A 21,638-nucleotide genomic window follows, 5' to 3' on the forward strand; every position below is an offset into this window, starting at 1 on the left:
GGAAAGTGATGTTCCTTTTAACATGTTTGCTCTTTCTGAGAGAATAAATGCCTCAGTACAAAAAACTTGCTGATGTACTGATCTCTGACTCAATGACATTGTAAACAATCAACAAGAAAGATTGAACTTACACTACAGCACATTACATAATAATAATTCAAAGAACCTCATCCAGTTTCCTGACTCAGGGTTAATGTAAAAAAAATCAGTCTTTGGTCTCCAAATATATCTTACCATAATTTGTTTCTGTTCAGTGGAAGTTGCTTTTTCCAAGGTAATAAAAAAGATAAGTTACCACCTCAAAATGTAGCCAAATGTAAATTAACACAGAATTACATAATCCTCTTTATGTAATTAGTGCAACTTTGCCAATTTGGTCTTCTCAGCTTAGTATTACAGCAACACATTGACAAAGTTCAACTCACAGTGACATATTTCCTCTCATTTTGGACTGGTGTTGATGGGAAACATGTCCATCTGCCTGGGACACTCTCTCTCACTCCATTTGGTGTGATTTCCATCAAAGACCAGAATGATCTCTCCACAAGATGAGATTATTGTCGTTCACATCCTGATGAGAATAAAAAAGACAGGGACACAAGGGTTACAGTTAATGAAAACTGAATAGACCATAAATCAGCTTTACATCTGCAATATGACTTTTGACTGCTGTATATATACACTCACCAGTCACTTAAGTACACAGGACACATAATAAAAAGGGACAGAAGTGTGTTCTCATGCTGTTGTGGCCCATCTGTTTGTGTGTTCAGATGATGGACTTCTGCAAACCTTGGTTGTTGCCACTCACTGGGTATTTTCTCTTTTTCAGATGATTTTTTTGTTAACTCTTAAGATGGTTATGTGTAAAAAAAAAATTCTAAGTCACTTCAATTTTTAACATTAGGATGATCAGTTTGAAATTCAGCAGGTATGTCTATATGTCTGAATGCAATATGGATTGCAGCCATAAGACTGGCTGATTAGTTACAGTATTTGCATTAACAATCAGTTGAATAGATGTACTGAACAAAGTAGCTGCAAATGCATTCAGTCAGTGTGCACGGAGCTGGAAAACACACACACACACACACACACACACACACACGCACGCACATTAAACCCAGCTGAGATTAAAGAGGCAGCTTTGTTTATCTTGACTTTCAAAACAGCATCTGACAACAACAACTTTTCAAAGTAAGATCCATTACTTAGCCATACTGGAGCTTTCAGTCCTACAACACAACCATCTGTAGAAGGGTCTGGGATGGAGTTGCTCGTTAATTAGAAAAACATAATGAAAATTTTAATATGACAATTAGGAAAACATCTGCTGAGAAGTTAATTGTGCCATACAATTAAAAGTTCTCAGTTTGTGCGTGCAAATGATGGTGTATATCCTTGTGTTCTACAAGTGTGTATTTCTCTTTTCCACTATCCCCTGATCTCCGTCAGATCATGGAGCCATGATATTTTAGCTTGGGAGTTTTCTCGATTGGTTTTGATACTTCACCAACTCGTCCAGTGAGTCAAACTTCCTTTTGCCATCAAGTGAATTGTCTAAATGCTGCACATTGTTGCCATTCCTGCTGTACGAGGATTAAAGAGTAAACAAAAGAAATGGAGTAATTTCATTTCAAGCAGCCATCAAACAAATTAAAAGTCTTTCATTCACATGCTCAGTCAGGACACAGTGAAAAATCCCTGATTGAGAATTGTGCTTTCTACAGCCAAGAAAAAATGCATAGAGATGGATTTATGGAAATGACCAGTGACCTGAAAGAAAGGATAAACTCAGAGCCATCAACTTCGTGTTGACAAATACTCCCAGCAATCTGTTTGAGCCAGAAGCACTAAAACAAGGATAAAGAGGTTGACAATGACTCTAATGAAATACTACGACAACAACAGCAGCAGCAGCAGCAGCAATAATATAAAGTAACAATAACAATAATAATAATAATAATAATTAGAGAGTGTTATTTTGTGATTTCTTCCTTCCCCATTTGTCATACCAATAATATGCCATACATCTGCCAATTAATAAACCAGCCAAAAGGTAACCATTTGTAAAAAATGCATTTCCCAAATTTGTGAAAGAGAAATGTTAAACATTGTCTGACTTTTTTTTTGAATACCAGTCAAATTGAATAAACATAACCAGTTAATACATGAGACAAGGCTACTGTGAATTGTACATTATTAATTATTTCCTTTCACCATGATGGACTAAGATGATGGATTACCAGGCAGGAAAAGGCCCAGGTCCCCAGATGGAGTTTGAATAATTGCAAACATTTTCATGTCTTCAAATTAAGGTGACAAAGTGAGGTAGGCAGTCTGAACTGCCTTAACTCTCAAACTCTAAAGAATGGTTTAATCAGCCTCCTAATTCTCTTCCAGTGTCTTCCAGCTATCATCGCGTGTGTGTACTTGAATTTATATCTTTGTGGGTCCAAAAAAACTATTGTTGTGTGGACATTTTCACCTTGTGGGCACATTTTGTAAGGCAAATCTATTTCTGTCCGTATTCTGAAACCAAAACACAGCAAATCATTAGACAGAATAAGAAAAATGGCATTGAAGCAGAGGTGGAAAGAGTACTGAAACAACTCAACACTTTACAGTACAAGTAAAAGTACTGTTCTAAAATGTACTCAAGTTAAAGAAAATTAGCTTGTTTAAAATGACTGTTTAGTTACTTTTTTAACAAGGTTGGGGTTCAAGGGGACACAAATCTCACATTCATTATTTTTAATTAAAGGCAAACCTTCACAAATTAAAGTGCTAACAAAATAAAATACGTAAAGCCATAATGTATCAGTCAAAATGGGTCACTCACTCAGGGACCTTAATAAGTGCCAATTCACCTGTCCTCTGTCCTCATCATTCATCTGTCCTCATAATTCAGCTGTCCTCTGTCCTCATCATTCACCTGTCCTGTCCTCATCATTCACCTGTCCTCTGTCCTCATCATTCACCTGTCCTCATTATTCATCTGTCCTCTGTCCTCATCATTCACCTGTCCTCTGTCCTCGTCATTCACCTGTCCTCTGTCCTCATCATTCACCTATCCTATGTCCTCGCCATTCACTTGTCCTCATCATTCCCTTGTCCTCATCATTCACCTGTCCAAATCATTCACCTATCCCATGTCCTCGTCATTCACTTGTCCTTATCATTCACCTGTCCTCATCATTCACTTGCCACCTGTCCAAATCATTCACCTGTCCTCTGTCCTCATAATTCACTGCCAAGTTTCCGGTACATTTTTATTTATTCAGGCCAACATTTGTTTTTTACTCAGTAAAAAACCTGCTCAGTTACAGTAACACGAGTAAATGTAACTCATTACTTTCCACCTCAGCATTTAAGCCATTGTTGTGACAGCAAATGAATTCAAATGTTAGTAATAATGAAATGTTGACAAATCAAAAACAGGACGAAAAGGAGAGAAGGGGAGAAAAAAAATAGCTTTAACCAAGAGGATGATGATAGTGTTGCACCGTCCTGTCAGCCAAGCTTTGATAGTCTTGTTTGACACACCACTTTGGAGCACTTTAAAAAGGCTTTATTGATGGGGTCACATCACTGTACTGGTTTTAGAGAAGAAAATGTGAAAAATGCTTTCATCCCAGCACTGTGTCATACTAAAGCTATCATTAGTCTTTGAGGCGGCTGTGGATCAGACAGAAGAGAGTGTTGCACACTTATTGCAGCAAGTTATTTGGCCTGCGACATACATACAAGGCATCCTGACAACAAATGCGTAGATTAAGTGAAGATACAGGACCATTATCAACTGGGGCAATTTGTACCAGAACGTCCTAAAAGGCAGCTCCAGCAACTAGGTATGAAAACAGATATGAATATGACATGATGATGATTAGTAGTAGTAGTACATTTTCAATTGCAGACGTGACCTTTTGTTTTGTGAAAGGCCATAAATAAAATTAATTATTATTTTGATTATTACGTGGATGGCTTGCCACAAGTACCTCAGTGAAGTTCCTCATAGTGGAGTGAATGTTTAACGCCTGTCTGTCTTAACATTACGATGAGCAGATATTCAGCAGTCATCCACTCTGGTTTTAAAGAAGAGCTGGTTTTATAGAACTACAAAGACTGATAATAATAATACATTTTATTTGTATAGCTCTTCCAACAATGCTCAATGGCACTTAACAACAAAATGAAACAAGCAGTAGTAGAAGCACTAAAATAAATACATACATGCCCAAGAGCAATATTTATTGGACATTAAAAGCAGTTCTCAGAAGGTGCAGTATTAGCTTTTTAGGGTAAATGAGTGATGTGTGTAGGGCATCTGGATGACATGCAAATGTATCACACGTCTTTCCTGTGGTTTGAGAGAATCACGTGGGTTAACGTGATCACGGAGGAAAAAAGAGTCTGTACTCCAACCAAATTGGGCTGAATTAAGAGTTGTAACAAAGTTGGAACAAGCATGGCAGCATTCTTGAATAGGCTCCAATAACTTCTCTGCACACTTTATTATCATTCCCCATGATCCCCTGATCGGCATAATCGTTTAAATCGTGACAATCCCATGAAGTTAACAGTTAACAATTTATGACTCTGAGCAGAAAGCTGATGTTCCATTTTCCCTTCTTAAGATTTATTGAATAAAATATGCATAAAATGAAGTTGGGATTCATTTATCAAACACATATATCTCTTGGAAGTGGTTGGTTACTGTTTCAAATGAGTTTCAGAGAAATGAGAGTACATGTCATAAATGTAGGTACAAATTTCCTCATGATTTATAATGTGCATCAAGCTTTTATAGCTGTATTGTTAATATCTGTCTATATTGTACTTTCACATATGTGGAAATGCATTTTTATTATTTATTATCTTTATCCTTACTGTCTTTGCTGCTGTGACAAAGTAAATTTCCCCCACTGGGGGACTAATAAAGGAATATCTTATCTTATCTTATATTATATTATCTTATTGTGAACTAGAGATGAAAATAAAGTGGTTCCAAATCAAGGCACTGATTAAGCATCTTAAGCTAAGCAGTTCCATCACTTTAGAAACACACTTCAATTTGTACATGAAAAGCATCACAGCGGGACTTTGTAGACAGGCTGATGAACTTTTATTTGTGCATACGCTGAACTACTCTTTATAGAGATGTTTGATCTGTGAACCGAACATCACAGGGTTCTGTCATACGAGCCTCTTATAGCAGAGACCATCAGACACAAAATGCAATAGGCTACCGAGACATTATATACAACCTTTTTTGCTTCGGTTAGAGAGCTGGTCCAGTTCTATTCCTCAATATGTAAGCACTCTTCAAACAAAAGGACTGATTGCTCTTGAGTGCAAATTTAAGTACGACCGGAGATTTATTTTTGTTCCACACTGAAAACTCCTCTCATGCCAATGTCAGCAATGTCCAGGGCCTCCATGAACTGATGAACCCAGATAAATGTGTAATATCTCTCCCTCTGCTAATGCTTGAAACTTTCCTTTGAAACAAGCAAACATTTTGTTCATGTATGGCATGAATTGAAAGAAGATTATAGAGTTGCCAAGACGAGAAGGTTAGATCTACAGACAAGAATGTTAAACGTGGTCGTCGGTGGCGATAGCATCAATGAGCCTGAAGAGAAATGTTTGATTCCCAAGTCATGTCCTGTTCCTGCAGCATATGGATGTTGTATCGACTCAAAACATAATAGTTCAAGCTAGTGCTACAAATTAAAATATTAGACACATGTCCAGGGACCAAGATGCTTTCAGAAAATGTACTTAAGGCCAGAAATTCTCCAAAGACCGCCCTGCCAGCTTCCTATGATCTCGGGATAATATCCGAGTGAGCTCATGTGCAATCGCACAGCAGGAGAAACCCCAGACAACCAACTGCAAGTGAATGGGTGTGTGTCCTGCCTCGTGCATGCTCGAGCAAAGCACATCTCACCAAGACAATATCCTACTTCATTCATCACACATGAACAACAAACACCAGAGGATGACGGGACCCAGTCTCCGGCGTTTGGTGTCTAATAATGGCTCAAGACTCTTGATGAAGGAAGTCTGCAGCCTTGCACTGTGGATTGTTATTATAACAAGACATAAAAAAAAAAAATTCTTCTACCACTCTAGAGTCTAGACATTCACAGTGACATTTATATATAACCACACAAGCCTCCCCTGATCAGATGTTAAAGATGTGACTCAGCTATCTGGAAGTGTGAACAGGGACCTGCAGCAGCATCTGAAGAAAGACCCATGAGATTAAGTGTAAGGACAATATAGACAATGATTAATTGATGTCGATGGAAAGTGGCTCCGAGCTGGATACTGAATTGTGGATATTAACTTTTGGCTGTACTGGGCTGTAGCTGTGTATGAGAATGTCTCAAAAAGGCTTCATTTTTTAAACTTGTTTACTCCACAGATGACTTTCTAAGTTTGAGACAGTGTTTGGGGTAGAAGCAATTTGAGCTCAAAGTGATCCTTCAGTTTTTTTTTTGTAATGTGGTTGTAAAAAGTACTGTACCATAGTCTGAGCTGTGTGCACCTCCTGCTGGGCCCATGCAGCTAGAACCAGCGTAAGACAGGCACTGGATGCTGTCACTGACAATATGACTGCTAAAAGAGTCACAGAAAAAACACATTTCATCTCAGATTAATATCTAAGAACATATTTGCAGCTTCACTGTTAACAGCCTTTGCGTTCGGAAATTCTCACTCACTCATTTTGTACCGCTTCCTCCTCCACATGACCACATGAGGGTCTTTACCCTCTGCATGTTTTTGGATTGTGGGTGGAATCCAGCGTATCCAGAGAAAACCCACACACACATGAGGGGAGAACAACAACAGCTGTGAGGTGTCAGTGCTAGTCTTCTTCACTGTCTGACCGCTATTTGGGAATTGATTTTTGTAAAGTCTGGGTTTTCTGCAGGTTCTCCGGTTTCCTCCTCCCACATGTTCAAAAACATGCAGAGTCCAGAATAACTGGACACTGGTGAGAGTGAATTGTTTGTCTCTGTGTGACCCTGTGATGGACTGGAGACTCCGGCCAAGGTGTACCCCACCTTTCACCCTATGTCAGCTGGGATTGTGGTGCACATTGTCGGAGAACTCTTTCAGCGTGTAAACAATATCCTATAATGGGATGTTGAAAATACAAAATACTGCTCCCTGTTGGCTGTCAGAGGGGTGACTTTATATTATCTGTATCTGTCAACGACATTGTGTCCCAAGTCTTCTCCAAGAGGCACATTTGCTGTTCCTCTAGATATAATTGTTTTCCAGCAGGGTGTATGTGACACCTAATCATAATCCTAATCCTAACCCTGACTCTAAATTTCATTTAACTTTAAAACATGACTTCATCTTAAAATGTAGTCATTTATAAGATAAGATAAGATAAACTTAATTTATCCCACAAAAGGGAAATGCACTCGTTACAGCAGGGAAAAAAAACAGCTAAGACGTGTGCAGACAGCAAAATTAGATGACACAACAACAAGCAAGGGATTAAGGAAAGGACTATAGTCGAAAAAAGAAAAACATGGACATTATATACAGTGGATGAAGGCTAGATGTTGTGTTATGGGGACTTGATTTTTGTCCCCATAAGGAAGACAAGTCCCCATGGTGTGATTGTGTGAACTAGGTCCCCACAGCATAAGGAAAACCAGGTACAAACACACACACAGGACACATCATAGTAATGATACATTCCCTAGCCCCTTACCCTAAAACCTGGTCTTAACCCTGATTAAAGTTGTGGGACCAAGACAAAATGTCCTCACAAAGATATAAATACAAGTACACACACGGAGAGAGACGTGCGATGTGTGCGGGCTTCAAATACGGGAGCAGTAAGGACATCTAGCGGTGTGTTGCTGGAAACACCCGGTGGGTTTCACGTGGATCAACCAATCAAGCCTGCAATGATTTAGATAAGAGATGTTTTTTTTTTTTGGGCGCTTGACTCATTTATCACGGTGAGGGGTTTCTTCAGGTGTGTCCTCATTAGTCTGCAAAGTGAGGACAGACTGTCTCAGAGCAAACACTTCAAATGCAAGATTTAACTGAGCTTATTTACAATCTGCCCAGTCTGTGAAATTCTAAACAATCTGTCAATCAATTCTAATATATCAACATCATCATTAATATTATTCAATTAAATTGTCTAAATGACCCAATTATGCGTCTGCGCGCACAAACCCAACTGATGTGCAAATCATGTCCAGGCTACTGATCTGAAACCTGCAGCGCAGTCGTAGCTGCACACACACACACACACACAGAGGGAGAGAGGGGGAGAGAGAGAGAGAGAGAGAGAGCGCCGCTGACTCTGAGTGAAGATGCTCTCGTTCACTGGGAGAGGCTTCACGATCATCACTGCAGGAGCAGAGCGCACAGTCTGCTCATAGATTGATGCACGATGCCCAGAGACTAAACTTGCTGAAACAACAACATATCTGGATTAAAGCAGACCCTTTTGACCAACACTTGGATTAAAATATACTTTCTTTTTTGTTTTTAACCGATGGATTTCTATAACGACACTCACGTTTCTCTCGGACACAATAATTCATCAGCACGAGGTAAGTTGAGCAGCCAGCAGCACACACACTTTTTCATCACACACCTTGTGTGAAAGCACCCCATAACTTAATTCAGCATTAAAATACCAAAAATAATAATAACAGTATAATAAAAAAAAAGAAACGAAAGAATCAATTAAACAAATGAATTACTTTCATTTACTTACACTTCAGAGGATGTCACTTGAGTCAGTTTGGTCATTCAGATATTTGTGACATTTGTGTATAAAACGTGTTCAGATCAAATATCTCACATTACATAGGATATCTGAAAACACACATGTTTGTGCAGCATTATTTGTGTGGACACTCATAGACATATAATGTATTCCCTAGCCCCCATCACCCTAACCTTAACCATACGTGCCTAACCCTAACCCTAAACCAGGTCTTGAGCATTAAAAAAAGACACTTTTAAGAGATGACAGAATATGAGGACCAGCCAAAATGTCCTCGCTTCCTTAGGTTTATACATTTTACACACACACACACACACACTTGCATTTTAAGACTCACCTTGACTTTCATTCATTTGCACAGCCTGACCGAGGCCTTAACCTTAACCTAACCATAATTTAAATATTAGCCCTGAACTTAAAACTAGCCCCTCAGAAATGAGGTGCTGCCTCATTAGGACCTGGTTTTGGTCTCCATGAGGACGAGAGAAAAGCTCCTGAAGAAGTTACAAATACAAGCACACACACGCAGGTATGTAAATTATTTCGCCAACTGTGGATGGAGACAGGGACGTGACAGGTGCTTATTTTAGTGTCTGATAATATACCTTGCTTCATGACAACCCTGTCACACCAGATATGTTACTTCAGTTTTTTTTTCTTTTTTCCATTCGCTCTTAATAAGCATTGGTCAATACTGAAGGCACCCTTTCATTACTCTCCACACGGTTTTTATTACAAACATCCATCATGCGCTAGTAATTAATCTGACCTTCAAATCTGACAAAAATCTCCCAATCCTAGTGCAGAATAAGCTCCGAATAAACTTGTTCCACCGCTGCACAAAGTCTCAGTCTACACTGTCACTCACAACACTCGCACTGACTTAAAAACACTTATAACAGGGGTCTCGCCCACCTGGTTCCATGTGTTCAAACATCAGACTATAAACTCATGAATTATGTTGATGGGGCTTTGACTTCTTTTACCTGAATTAACTTTAGTGTAACTTTAGTGCTCAATACAAACCGCCTTGGGTGATTCTAAATCTTTCCTACAACCTGAAACACAAATTAAATTGTATACAAGCAGTGGGATTAAACATCCCCACCCATCAAAGTATTTTACTTGTGCCTTATATGCTACAGCGTTACACTCTCTTTTTCTTTTTACCAAAAAAGACCCACAGCGTGGCCAGAAAAAGAACAACTCCAGACACCAACAACTGAAGTTATTCATATCTCAACTGTTCCGTTCTTATCTATAATGCATTTCAATACGGCAACTGCACAAACACATGACGTGTTTGCCATGTTCTTGTTTTGAAGGTGTTTTTACCTGTTTTGAAAACACGGTGCGTGCGTTTGATTGATGTGATGTGTGTAACAGGTGTGTTTGTTTAAACGCACGACACGACCATCAATCATCTGCTGTGTCAACAGTTCAAAGGGAACATACATGATCAAGACATCAGTACGGTGACAGAATTCAAATACCTGGAGCCTCAACTCAAATTTAATCACCATGTAAAGACAATAAAAAACAACCTGAACTGCTTCAAATGAATGCAGGCCACAATCTTCTCCCACATCTCATACTGTGTGACAGCTGGGGCACAAGCAGCTCCTTCTACAATAAAACATAGACTGTAGGTTCATGATAAAATAAAGCCCTGAAAATTCGAGATAAAGAGCCAATTCACTGGCGCCGCCGCTGTCATATACTGCACAAATATAAACTATTGAGTTGTGAAAGCTTTATTGACCTCTGCTTTGTTAAATTCATTTTCAAATGAGGTAAATTGACCGCTCATAATAGACCGTAGGTGTGAGAGTGTGCGTGAATGGCTGTTTGTGTCCCTGTGATGGACTGGACATCTGTCCAGGCTGTGACCCCGCCTATCGCCGTATGTCGGCTGAGATTGGCACAGCACCCCCCGCAACCCTCATGTGGAGCATAAAGCGGTAGAAAATGGATGGATGGACGGACGTGTCAGTAATCTAGCACCAGAGCCACCCTGTGGTTGCATCCAAAGACAGCAGACTCACCAGGAGCTTTGTCAATAACAACTGTAAAATATCCCACCACACAACCACAGCTTTCTCCATCAAAAGGAAGTCACATCTGGAATTCAATTCCCTAATGAAATAGAACTGATAAAAGATTTAAAAACATTAAATTTTGTTTCTGAAAAGCCCAGTCAGGGACAGGAGTGTATAATTATAGATTCTATATTCAGTAATATAGTGTATATTCAGGAGCAAATTGCAATATACTCTATGTGTCTGTGTATCAGATGCACTTTATGTCCACTATGTCTCCCCCCCCATAAATATAGATTCATTGAATTGAATTGAAAAAGAACCACCAGTCAACCAATCTTTCAAAAAGTATGGAGGAGAAAAGTGGATTTTGAAAAATGTGGTCACTGACAGAAAAAACGATTTATGGTTTGCTTCACATATATAATCTCCTGTTCTGAAAATGTGACTTCAGTTTCCCCCAGTGTGAAAAAGAAAAACAATTACGCACAAGTCTATACGTGATTTAATGTGACTCTGTATCATATGACTAAATGTTTACACCTATCTCTCCTCCCTGTCTGTAGCTGCTGATGGGGCGCCTCACTCCAGTGCTATCCTCCCTGTAATCTTTGGCATCATCTGCTTTCTGGGTATCATCGGCAACTCCATTGTCCTGTACACCATCATGAAGAAAACAAAGTGCCACGCCAAGCAAACTGTCCCGGACATTTTTATCTTAAATCTTTCCATTGTAGATCTCCTGTTTCTCCTTGGGATGCCATTCCTCATCCACCAGTTGCTGGGTAATGGTAGCTGGCACTTCGGAGCCACGATGTGTACGGTCATCACTGCACTTGACTCCAACAGCCAGATTGTCAGCACTTACATCCTGACTGCAATGACCCTCGACCGTTACTTGGCTACCGTCCATCCCATTCGCTTCAACTACGTCCGCACGCCCTGCGTGGCAGCGGTGGTCATTGTCATGGTGTGGGGTCTGTCCTTCCTTACCATCATCCCAGTGTGGATGTACGCAGGCCTGATGCCTCTTCCAGACGGCCTGGTGGCCTGCGCGCTCCTCCTGCCTGACCCGGTCAACAACACGTACTGGTTTACTCTTTACCAGTTCTTTTTGGCCTTTGCGATGCCCTTTGTGATCATCTGCCTGGCGTTCTTCAAGATCCTCCAAAACATGTCCACCAGCGTGGCGCCGCTGCCCCCGCGGAGCTTGAGGGTTCGAACGAGGAAGGTGACGCGGATGGCGGTGGTCATCTGCTTGGCTTTCTTCATTTGCTGGGCTCCTTACTACATCCTCCAGCTGATCCACCTCGGCGTGCAGAAGCCAAGCCTCGCCTTCTCCTACGCGTACAACATAGCCATAAGCATGGGCTACGCTAACAGTTGCATCAACCCATTTATCTTTATCATCCTCAGTGACACCTTCAAGAGGCAGTTTCTCAGAGCTGTACATCAAATCAACAGGAAGATTCACGTCAACACGAGCACCACCGATGGCGGCAGTGTGAGCATGCGAATGGTACCAGACGGGGGTCAGCAGGGGCCAGCGCCGCGGGAGATGATACCGTCTAATGTGGCCCCACAGTAAATCAAAAATATGCGGCTAAAAAGTCGAAATGATTTCTTCTGCTTTCCATTACTCAGTCCATAGTCACTGATTTCCAACACCTGATGGCTTTCAAAGCTTTATGCAGCTGCTTACAGAGCTTCAGTGGTTTAAAAATGCAAAAAAACCACCTGAGCTCACAGTACGCTAACGTCAAATATCCGTCTTAACATTTCAAGTAAGAAACAACTGCATTTGCATATAGACCCATTCATCTTCTATCCTCCACATGAGGGTCGCGGGTGGCGCTGTGCCTGTGCATGTAGATAAACAAAAAACAATCTGATAGTTTTGCTCAGCTAAACACATCCACATCATACACAGTGAAAATAGTTAGAAAAACTAACCTCTAATGTACCAGCCCACACGGACTCCCAGAATCCCTGCTTTTCATGCAAATGTTGCTATTTTCTGCTGCAGTGTTTGTGCCGTCATTATTTTACGTCATGATTTAACAGAACTATAGATAAGCAGATGTTTAATGTCACAGGAGAAAAAAAAATCTTCACTTCATGTTTCACTACACTGTGCTGTGGAAATAAATGATGCAGCATAATGACTGTAAAATACAAAACTATTATCAACACAGGCATCACGTCTAATATAGGAAGGCTGTCGACGTATCCAGACATATGCAAACATACAAATGCAAATAACAATAAAATATCTCTGTATATAGTTGCCTGCAGCTGAGGCGTCAGCTGTGAACTGTTGTTTAGGGGAAACAAGATGTGAGCTTCGGACAATTAAGAGTTGTTGTAAAAAGGATTTGGCTGTCATTATGTCTTCTTTTTGTTGTTCTTGTGCACTGTGATCGTCCGACCTCTGAAGAAAACAAACGGCGCATAATGAGATGGCGGTTTCTGCGGTCTTCAGCCTGAGCACACATGCGATTCAGAAGCAACACAAATTAAAATGAACTGTCACTACATTCAGCAGACTACCGCCACCCCCGCCACCCCGCCTTTTTTAGAGAAAAAAAAAAAACAGTAATGCAGCAATGGTCAAGAAAAAGGATCGAGACAAAGAGACGAGACTCCACGTTTTGTTACTCCCTCGCGCCCTCGTGTCAGATTGCTCTTTTGTATGGAGATTTCAATAACCTCTTCAGCGTGGAATAAATATTGACCACTGGTCAATAGACAAGATGTGAGTTGTGGGCATCGTTTGGCATCTGACAAGGCGATCACTTTGTGCGTTAGTGTTGATATTATGTATCACTTATTTATCCAATATAATTTTCACATTTTGTAGCCGTCACAATGCGGATTTCTAGAAAAGTTGGGAAAACGTTCCAAAAAACGATCTGTTATTTGTTAATTCACTCTTCTTCATCTCTATCCTTCTCACGGAGACACATGGAGGCAACAACCATTCACTCATTCACTCACACCTACAGTCAATTGTGTCCAGATGCGATTCACTCAAATTTTAATTGGCGACACAAAAGGACACAGAATAGATTTCCGGTGTCTTCACATTCTGCTAATTAAACACAAACTTTTACAAATGAATCCCTGCAACGCAATGCAAAAAGGTCGGTGGCAGAGGGAAGTTTTCCACTGCGCGCGTCACCTTGCCAGTTGTTTGGCAAGTGCAGAAAGTAATAGTAGTGATGAACGTGAGTCTGTGGATGATTCTGAATCTCCATACTTTTCCAATAGGAGCCAGCATTCGTACAAATCTGCTGCATTTTCCAAGACAGAGACATTCAGGGGAGAAGACAGACTATGTCGATCCAAAGTTTCAAAGTCCTCACATACAATGCACACACTTGTACCATCATCCACTCATTCTCACATTTGTAAATACTGCATTTGTGATACTGCTGAGCAGGTGTGCGGCAGCAAGCATGTGATTGTGTTACCGTGTCAGCACTTTAACAGAAGCGGCGACGACCAAAGTAGAGCACAGACTGCAACCTGTGCTCTGCTGCGTGGACTGTCAAGAGGAGGAGGCGTTAAGCAGCTCCTTCAACACAAGAAATTTGATCTAACATCGAAAAGGATCAACAATAATGCTTAAATATTAGGCATTATTCATTTCATGCCAATACTTTTGCCCACCTAAAACACTGTGTACCGTGTTCCAGTACAAACTAGACTATCTTCTAAGTTGTTTAACATTATCCCAGTGCAAATACTGGATTCTTCTATTATATTCATCTTTTGATGTTTTACAGGAGGGGACTGTGAATGTTTCAACAGTGGCAATAATGTCTAATGTTTTATTTTGTTCGCAGTCAAAGTGAGGCAAATAAAAACAGTTCTCAAGATAAATCACACTTGACTGACGTCCATTTCCCCCCGAAAACAAACACGGAACACATTTCCACCGTCTTTCAGTCCATCGCAGATGAACTTGGGGCCCAAAAGCATTTAAAAATGAATAATATGACTTCCCCCCCTCCCTTTCCGTGTGATACAGTTTTAGCCTGCATTTCTTAACTCACCCTGGAGTCCATGTGGTAGCGTGACAGTTTCACATTAAATGCAACACAACGGCGCGTTTGGCCCTTCAGCGCAGAGAGTTCTGTTGTCCCCTGAATGCGTGTGTGTGTGCACAGGTGAAGCGTTTGGTGGACGCTCCTGTTAGACCCGATCTTGATTCCCTCGCCTGTTACTAATTAACCTGCTGATTGTGGAACCTCCCAGAACAAACTCTCCTGACTTTTTATTTTTTTATTTTTGAGTGAGTTGCAAGCGTCACATTCCATGTGTCAGTGAAACCACTTTATATATATATATATATATACATTATTTCTGCATTTTTATAAAGTGCTCCAACTTTTCAGGAAATGGGTGTTGTAGTTTTCTCATGTGTGCATAATATCGGTGACGTTTCTCAATCAGTAAGTGTAAAACTGTAAAACTCAGGGTTTCTGGACCTCTTTTGAGCTGAGACGCGGTTTTCAGAATGAAATTACGCCCGCTTGACTTGAGAAAAAAAACAAAACTCTGAGTTGATTATACACAGCAATGCTGCCATAAGTCAACCCTTTGTGGCATTAAGAAAAAGTTCTTATATTCTTTGTCTTTAAGATCCTTTGTCGTCGCAACTCTAGTGCACCAGTGCTTGTTTGTTGTAATAACTTCTTTCTTCTGTTGTTTATGAAACAATTTGTTCGTCTGTCTGTGGCGTAAGTTGTGAAAATAGACTGCTTGAAAAAAACTAGTGCATTTGTTCATGTCTATTGATTTCCCTCATTCATTTATTCGATAGATAGATAGGTAGGTAGATAGATTGATAGATAGATAGATAGATAGATAGATAGATAAATAGATAGATAGATAGATAGATAGATAGATAGATAGATAGATAGATAGATAGATAGATAGATAGATAAATAGATAGATAGATAGATAGATAGATAGATAGATAGATAGATAGATAGATAGATAGATAGACACACTTCAGCTTCTTTATTAAGACCACATGGACACAGGTCACACACAAATTGTGAACGCATTCATGTGTTCACTGGTTCTCTGCTGAATCGTCTTACTGGCCACATTAAGTGGTCGTGTAAGTCCTCACTTGTCAAACGGTTGAACCGGTCGTCTTACTTTTCCCGTGCGTGAAGAATAATTTCATCTTTTCCCTACATTTATTAGAGCCTTTGCAAATGTGCACTGAAGTGAACCTAAAGTGAATGAAACTAAAGAAAGGGAATCAGTCACCAGAACAACCTGCGCTCTGATTACTCGTGCATTTTTTCACAAAAAGGATAAATGGGTTTCCTTGGTGATGGCTGTGAGTTTGTGACAAGTTCATGGTCACATTTTTTTTTTTTTTTTTAAGTTCTCCACTTTCAAGAAACACAGCGTCATATGTTAATATGTTGTGTAAATTCTGGACGTTGCTTTCAGCTGGCGATGGACCAGCTGCATTTATTTTGGTGTTATTCTCTTTTGTGGAAAAAAAAAAAAAAGACACCTCAATTTATGGATTAAAGTAACACATTGATTTCAATTACACCGCAGCATGACTCGTGTCCCCCTGGTGAAAGGTTCACCGCAGCGTTACGGATTCCTTTCTTCAGAGCAGCTCACATTTTGAGTTTTCTCAAATCTTTTCTTGTGTTGCAAAACAGGAATGAAATAAATGGCTCACTGCTGCGAATCATGCACAGGAAAGAAAAAGAAGGTGATAGCCTCTGCTGCACCTGCCAAAGCCACTGACATTTCAAATGACAGCTGGCTGCCATGACCCAGAGATATCCTCTCTCTGGACTTTGTTTCTGGCCCATAAACATTCAAGCCACAGCGTAAAGCGCTGATCATACACATCACTCATCACCGCTGGCTGCTTTGATGAACTGAGGCAAAACATAACCACGTGGGCCTTCTTTGAAACACTGAGGCCAAGGCGAAAACCTAGTGATGACAATTTTACAGCTGGCTAACTTGGACGGTTTAATTATTTGACTTTGTCACTCAGCGAGAGAGCATCCACATGTGACTCACGTTGGTCCATGTGGATCTTGCTGAAATGTGGAATTTGAACTAAGCTAAACTAAACTGAACAATAAAAACTGAGGTCCTACTCATTGGTAAAAACTCCGCACTCACACTATGACCATCTGTAACTCCACTGTCCCTCCTTCCCCTCGGGTAAAGAGTCTGGGCGTCGTCCTCGATGGTACACTTTCCTTCACTGCCAACGTCAATGAAAACACTCGGTCTGCTAACTACCACCTCACACCTACACCCCACAGCGCCGCCATCCTCGTCCATGCACCGGTAACATCCCGTCTGGATTGCTGCAACTCTTTCCTTTTTGGTTTTCCCGCACAAATCCCTCCAAAAACTCCGACTGGTCCAAAACTCAGCAGCCCGCATCATCAGCGGAATCTCCTCCTGCATAGGGCACATCACCCCCCCGTCCTCCAACAACTTCACTGGCTCCCTATCACATACTGAATCCAATAACTGATTGAAGCCCCGGGAAATGTGTAGTACAAATCCAATTAAATTACAAGTGAGACACAATCACAATTGAATGTGGCACGGTTGTTGGTGCGAGACACACTCTGGGATTTACAGGCTCAACAATCTAAAGGGAACGGTGTGAGAAAGACAAATGATCCAGTTAGCAGCAGGTTTTTAATGTTTTTAATTAAGGTTCAAGATGATGGAGAGACAACCTTGAAGCAGACGGGCTACAGCAGCAGAAGATCCCACTGGGTTACCCTCGTGCATTCTATAAGGTCTCCATACAATTGGCAGTGAATGCATGCTTTCCTTACATACACCATTATATTTGAGGTAAACCTCAGCAGTGGGAGTTAGGATTCGTGAAAAAGTTGGTTTCGAAGGATCAAAGGAGTGAACAGCGGGGTAATAGGATTGGGTTTGTTCCTTTCTGAATGTAATCAGCCTCAGACCTGTGGGTGGGGACTCTTTCTGTTGCGTGAAATAAATAATGAAATGTTGGGGTTTTCATCCGGATGAGAAAATAACACAAACCCCCCTGAGTCACTTGTGGAAGATTTATGCGCTCATGAAGTGATGCTGAGCAAGTACTAGACCGAATGAAAAAAACAAACAAAACTGGTTTGCCAAAAAAAAAAATAGTTTTGTTCATCTGGTGGAGTTTGTTGTTCCACACAAGTCACCGGAACATTGGTCAAGAAAATCCTCCCTCTATGCACCTGCTACACATCAGAGGAGGCTGGCATCGGCGACTTTAATCAGCATTCCTGTGCTGAGTGATCCTGTTTCTCAAGGTCTGTAGGGCTATATGACACACGCACACACACGCACGCACACACACACAAAGAAGATAAGTTTGGTGCACATGATCATGTGCTCTCGTCTTTAGCTCTTTCTAAAGGACATTTCTCAGGCGCACTTGTCAAACTGAGGGCAATGACATTTCTTTGTCTTCATACAAGGAAACTAATGTCATTTTCATGAAGGTAACACTTAGTTAACAATAGGATTTCCAGTCTCTTATACATACCATAAACTGGTCCAGCAGCACGGAACACGTTTTGTGACATGCTTTGCTGCGAGTTTTGCTCGGTATAATTGTTTTCCAGCCCACACACACACACACACACACACACACACACACACACACACGCACAAGCTCTAAAATATTTGTTTGTCAAGTTTATTCCATTCGTTTAAGAAATTAAACTCATACAACCAAGCGTTCTAATGGAGATAACAATACCAACAGTATAACATCTGTGCCACTGTCACAGCCTGTCAGAGCACAATACACCCATTTTAAATCATTTAGACCAAAAAAAGACAAAGAATACACGTACCAAGATGAATGATGATGATGATGTCATATTTTTTATTTTTTAAACACTGTAATTGACTGTGATCCCTGTCTTCCATCCATCAAACTGGTTCTGATTCTTGTTTTATTTTTATTTATTTGTTTTAAAGATCTCTGAGATCTCTCTAAGGCAGGGGTGTCAAACTCATTTTTGTTCAGGGGCCACATACAGCACAATATGATCTCAATGGGGCCGGACCAGTAAAAATAGTAAAATAATAGCATAATAACCTATGAACAAAAAGAACCCCTTTGTTTTTTTCTCCTTTGTTTTACATTTACTGAAGGATCATTTTACAAAACATGAAATTTCTTGAGAAATATAAGTGCAATTTCAACAATATCATGCCTAATTGTACTATTTACACAGCACACTGGATCTATAAAGGCACAAACATTTATTCACGGGTATCTGGAGCATTTGACATTACATTTAGATTAGTGTGAAATTTCAACAAATTCATCCTGTGGGCCGATTGGACCCTCTGGCGGGCCGGTTCTGGCCCCCGGGCCGTATGTTTGACACCCCTGCTCTAAGGGATTTGTTGGATCCCTGTGTCGATGAATGAGTCTAATGGCCCTCTTCTGTAATGTAAAATAAATAAATAATAATATTTCACCTGTTCCATACAGCGACCCTTGCAGCACACCGCCTCAGACAGGATGTTATTAGGAGGAGTGATGATTGTGTCGCTAATATGTGCGCTAGAAATTGCAGCACGAGATGGAAATCTATTTACTGCGGAGACTTATTAGATTGTGAACCTTGAGATGACTTTGTTTGACAGGAACCAGCTATGTGTGTGTCTCAGATAAGCCAGTGTTCCCTTTTACCAACTATTATTACACGATTAAGATGATTCATGGACATTTCAGTCTCTGCTGTCAGGCTCGTGAAAGCGAAAACTCTATTTGACTTCAATTAAAATCATTTGGTATTTTAAGATGAGATTTATTTCGGTGTGATTTATGCTGTGGATTTAATTTTGGAGGGCCAATTAAATGGATGGGGTTTAAAAAAAAAAAAGTTGAATCAGGAACTATTTTGGGTGGCACCTCTTGTTTTGCAGTGGGCGGAGTGTAGAGCTGCAACTAACGATTATTTTCATAATCGATTCATCTGTCGATTTCTTCTCGATTAATCGTTTGGTCCGTAAAATATCAGAAATGTTGATCGGGGTTTGTCAAACCTGGAAATGATAGTGTTCTCAAACGTCTTGTTTTGTCCACAAACCAACATGATTCACTTTTAATGATTTCTTTGTTATCCAGAGCAAAGAAATGATGAAAATATTCACATTTAAGAAGCTTAAACAATCAGAAATCTTGTTTTAATCATGAAAAAAACTTCAAACTGATTATAGTTGTCGATTAATTTAGTAATCGATTAACAATCGATGAATCGATTAATTGTTTCAGCTCGAGCGGAGTGATATGGAAAACAGTTGATAGCATGAAGTGTGCCTTTTCTCTCGCTGTGAGTTTATTCTGTGCCCACAGAAGCTCATCATTTCTAAATAATAAAAAAAGAGACATTTTTGTCCCCCTCTCCACTCTAATCAATGTTATCTGGAGCCGTAAAAAACATTTGATCCACAAAATGAGGATAATATTACATGTTAGGTTTTTTATACAGATGTATTATATACAAAATAATGATAGTTTGTTGTATTAACTGTTGATGTTTTATTGCCGTTTTAAGTCGACCTTTTATAAAGTGGAAAAAACAAAATACTTACAATAATAAAACTTATGTAGACCTATAGTCCTTCCATTGTTTGTGGAAATTAATGAAATAAATAAAGCAATATCTGGATTTCATGTCGTTCATGCTTGAGAAAACCTTCCCAGAATCACAGGATTACACAGTATGTTGGGTGAATATACACACCAATGAACTGATACAGATCAGTCTGTTTGGTTTGTTTAGTTTCCCATTAATAACCTCTGAAACATAATCATCACGATAAGGTGAGGCCACTCGATATTAAAGTGGGAAATAGATGTAGATCCCCTGTACGGGGAAATGAAGGAACATCGTGGGGTGAGATTTAGCTCCGGAAACTGAAGTAACACATGTCTGATTTGAAAATTGAAATTGAGATTGCTGTGTCCACACAGTGCTGAAACAAATCAGATCTGAGTAATAGGAAAAAAATCATTTAAGAGTCACCTCAGCCTTTATTAATGTATTGTATGTATGTATTGGAATTGAGACACTGGCCTATTATTTCTTGACGGGAGAAAAAAAAGAGGAAGAAGAGAAATAGCACGTGGATTCAAAGATGAACACACACATGCTGCAGGTATCACACCCCCCACCCCCACCCCCACCCGCACTGAGCCCATACCCTCAACCTCATCACCTCCATCATCCTTGACAAATGCATCCTCTGAGACCTTTGCCACTCGGGCTTAATCCTCTGCTTCTCACAGCAGAGAGAACACACACGCGGAGGAACAGGCGAAAACATGCGACTCCCGGGGATCAGGGCTCTCTGGCAGTGACATTTCTAATATATTCATTTGTCAACATCATACAAAAGCCGCTGCAGCTGAAGAGGGACCAAGTGGTCGATGCAGAAAAGAAGTTCCTCCTCACTGAGTGGACAGCAGCACTCAAGAGGTTCTCAGGGAAAATGTATGTATTGTGGCGTAGCATCAGGTGCACTAAGCCTCCACATTTTGCCCCCATGATTCCTCGTCTCTGTGTCCTCATTTGGAAGAAAAGTGAGAGCGTAGTTATTTAAATCGTGACCTTGTTCAGGGGTTGCTGTCTTAGCAAAAAAAAAAGAATCAAATCAAAGCCAAAGTAAACAGGTGCGGCTTTGCTGAAAACCCCCAACTTGCCTACAAGTGCGACACTGTGAGCGCCGGCTGCGATTAACGATCATATCTGAACCACCGATTAAACCCGTTG

The 21,638-nt window shown here is 40.4% G+C and overlaps 1 protein-coding gene across 1 annotated transcript; it reads left to right on the forward strand.

The window, feature by feature from the left end:
* The first annotated feature begins 8,542 nt into the window (after positions 1 to 8,542).
* mchr1a (melanin-concentrating hormone receptor 1a) lies at positions 8,543 to 12,879 on the forward strand. Its single transcript, XM_044027725.1, has 2 exons — positions 8,543 to 8,600; positions 11,385 to 12,879. The coding sequence occupies exons 1-2, from the start codon at positions 8,543 to 8,545 to the stop codon at positions 12,404 to 12,406; spliced, it is 1,080 nt and encodes a 359-aa protein (XP_043883660.1). The 3' UTR covers positions 12,407 to 12,879.
* Positions 12,880 to 21,638: the final 8,759 nt, after the last annotated feature.

Source organism: Solea senegalensis, linkage group LG6, assembly GCF_019176455.1.
Source record: "Solea senegalensis isolate Sse05_10M linkage group LG6, IFAPA_SoseM_1, whole genome shotgun sequence".
In the NCBI taxonomy this organism is placed as follows: domain Eukaryota; kingdom Metazoa; phylum Chordata; class Actinopteri; order Pleuronectiformes; family Soleidae; genus Solea; species Solea senegalensis.

Coding starts and splice junctions, on each gene's coding strand:
- mchr1a (XM_044027725.1), top strand. CDS start 8,543: ATGGATTTCTATAACGACACTCACGTTTCTCTCGGACACAATAATTCA. Junction 8,601..11,384: donor CAATAATTCATCAGCACGAG/GTAAGTTGAGCA, acceptor CCCTGTCTGTAG/CTGCTGATGGGGCGCCTCAC.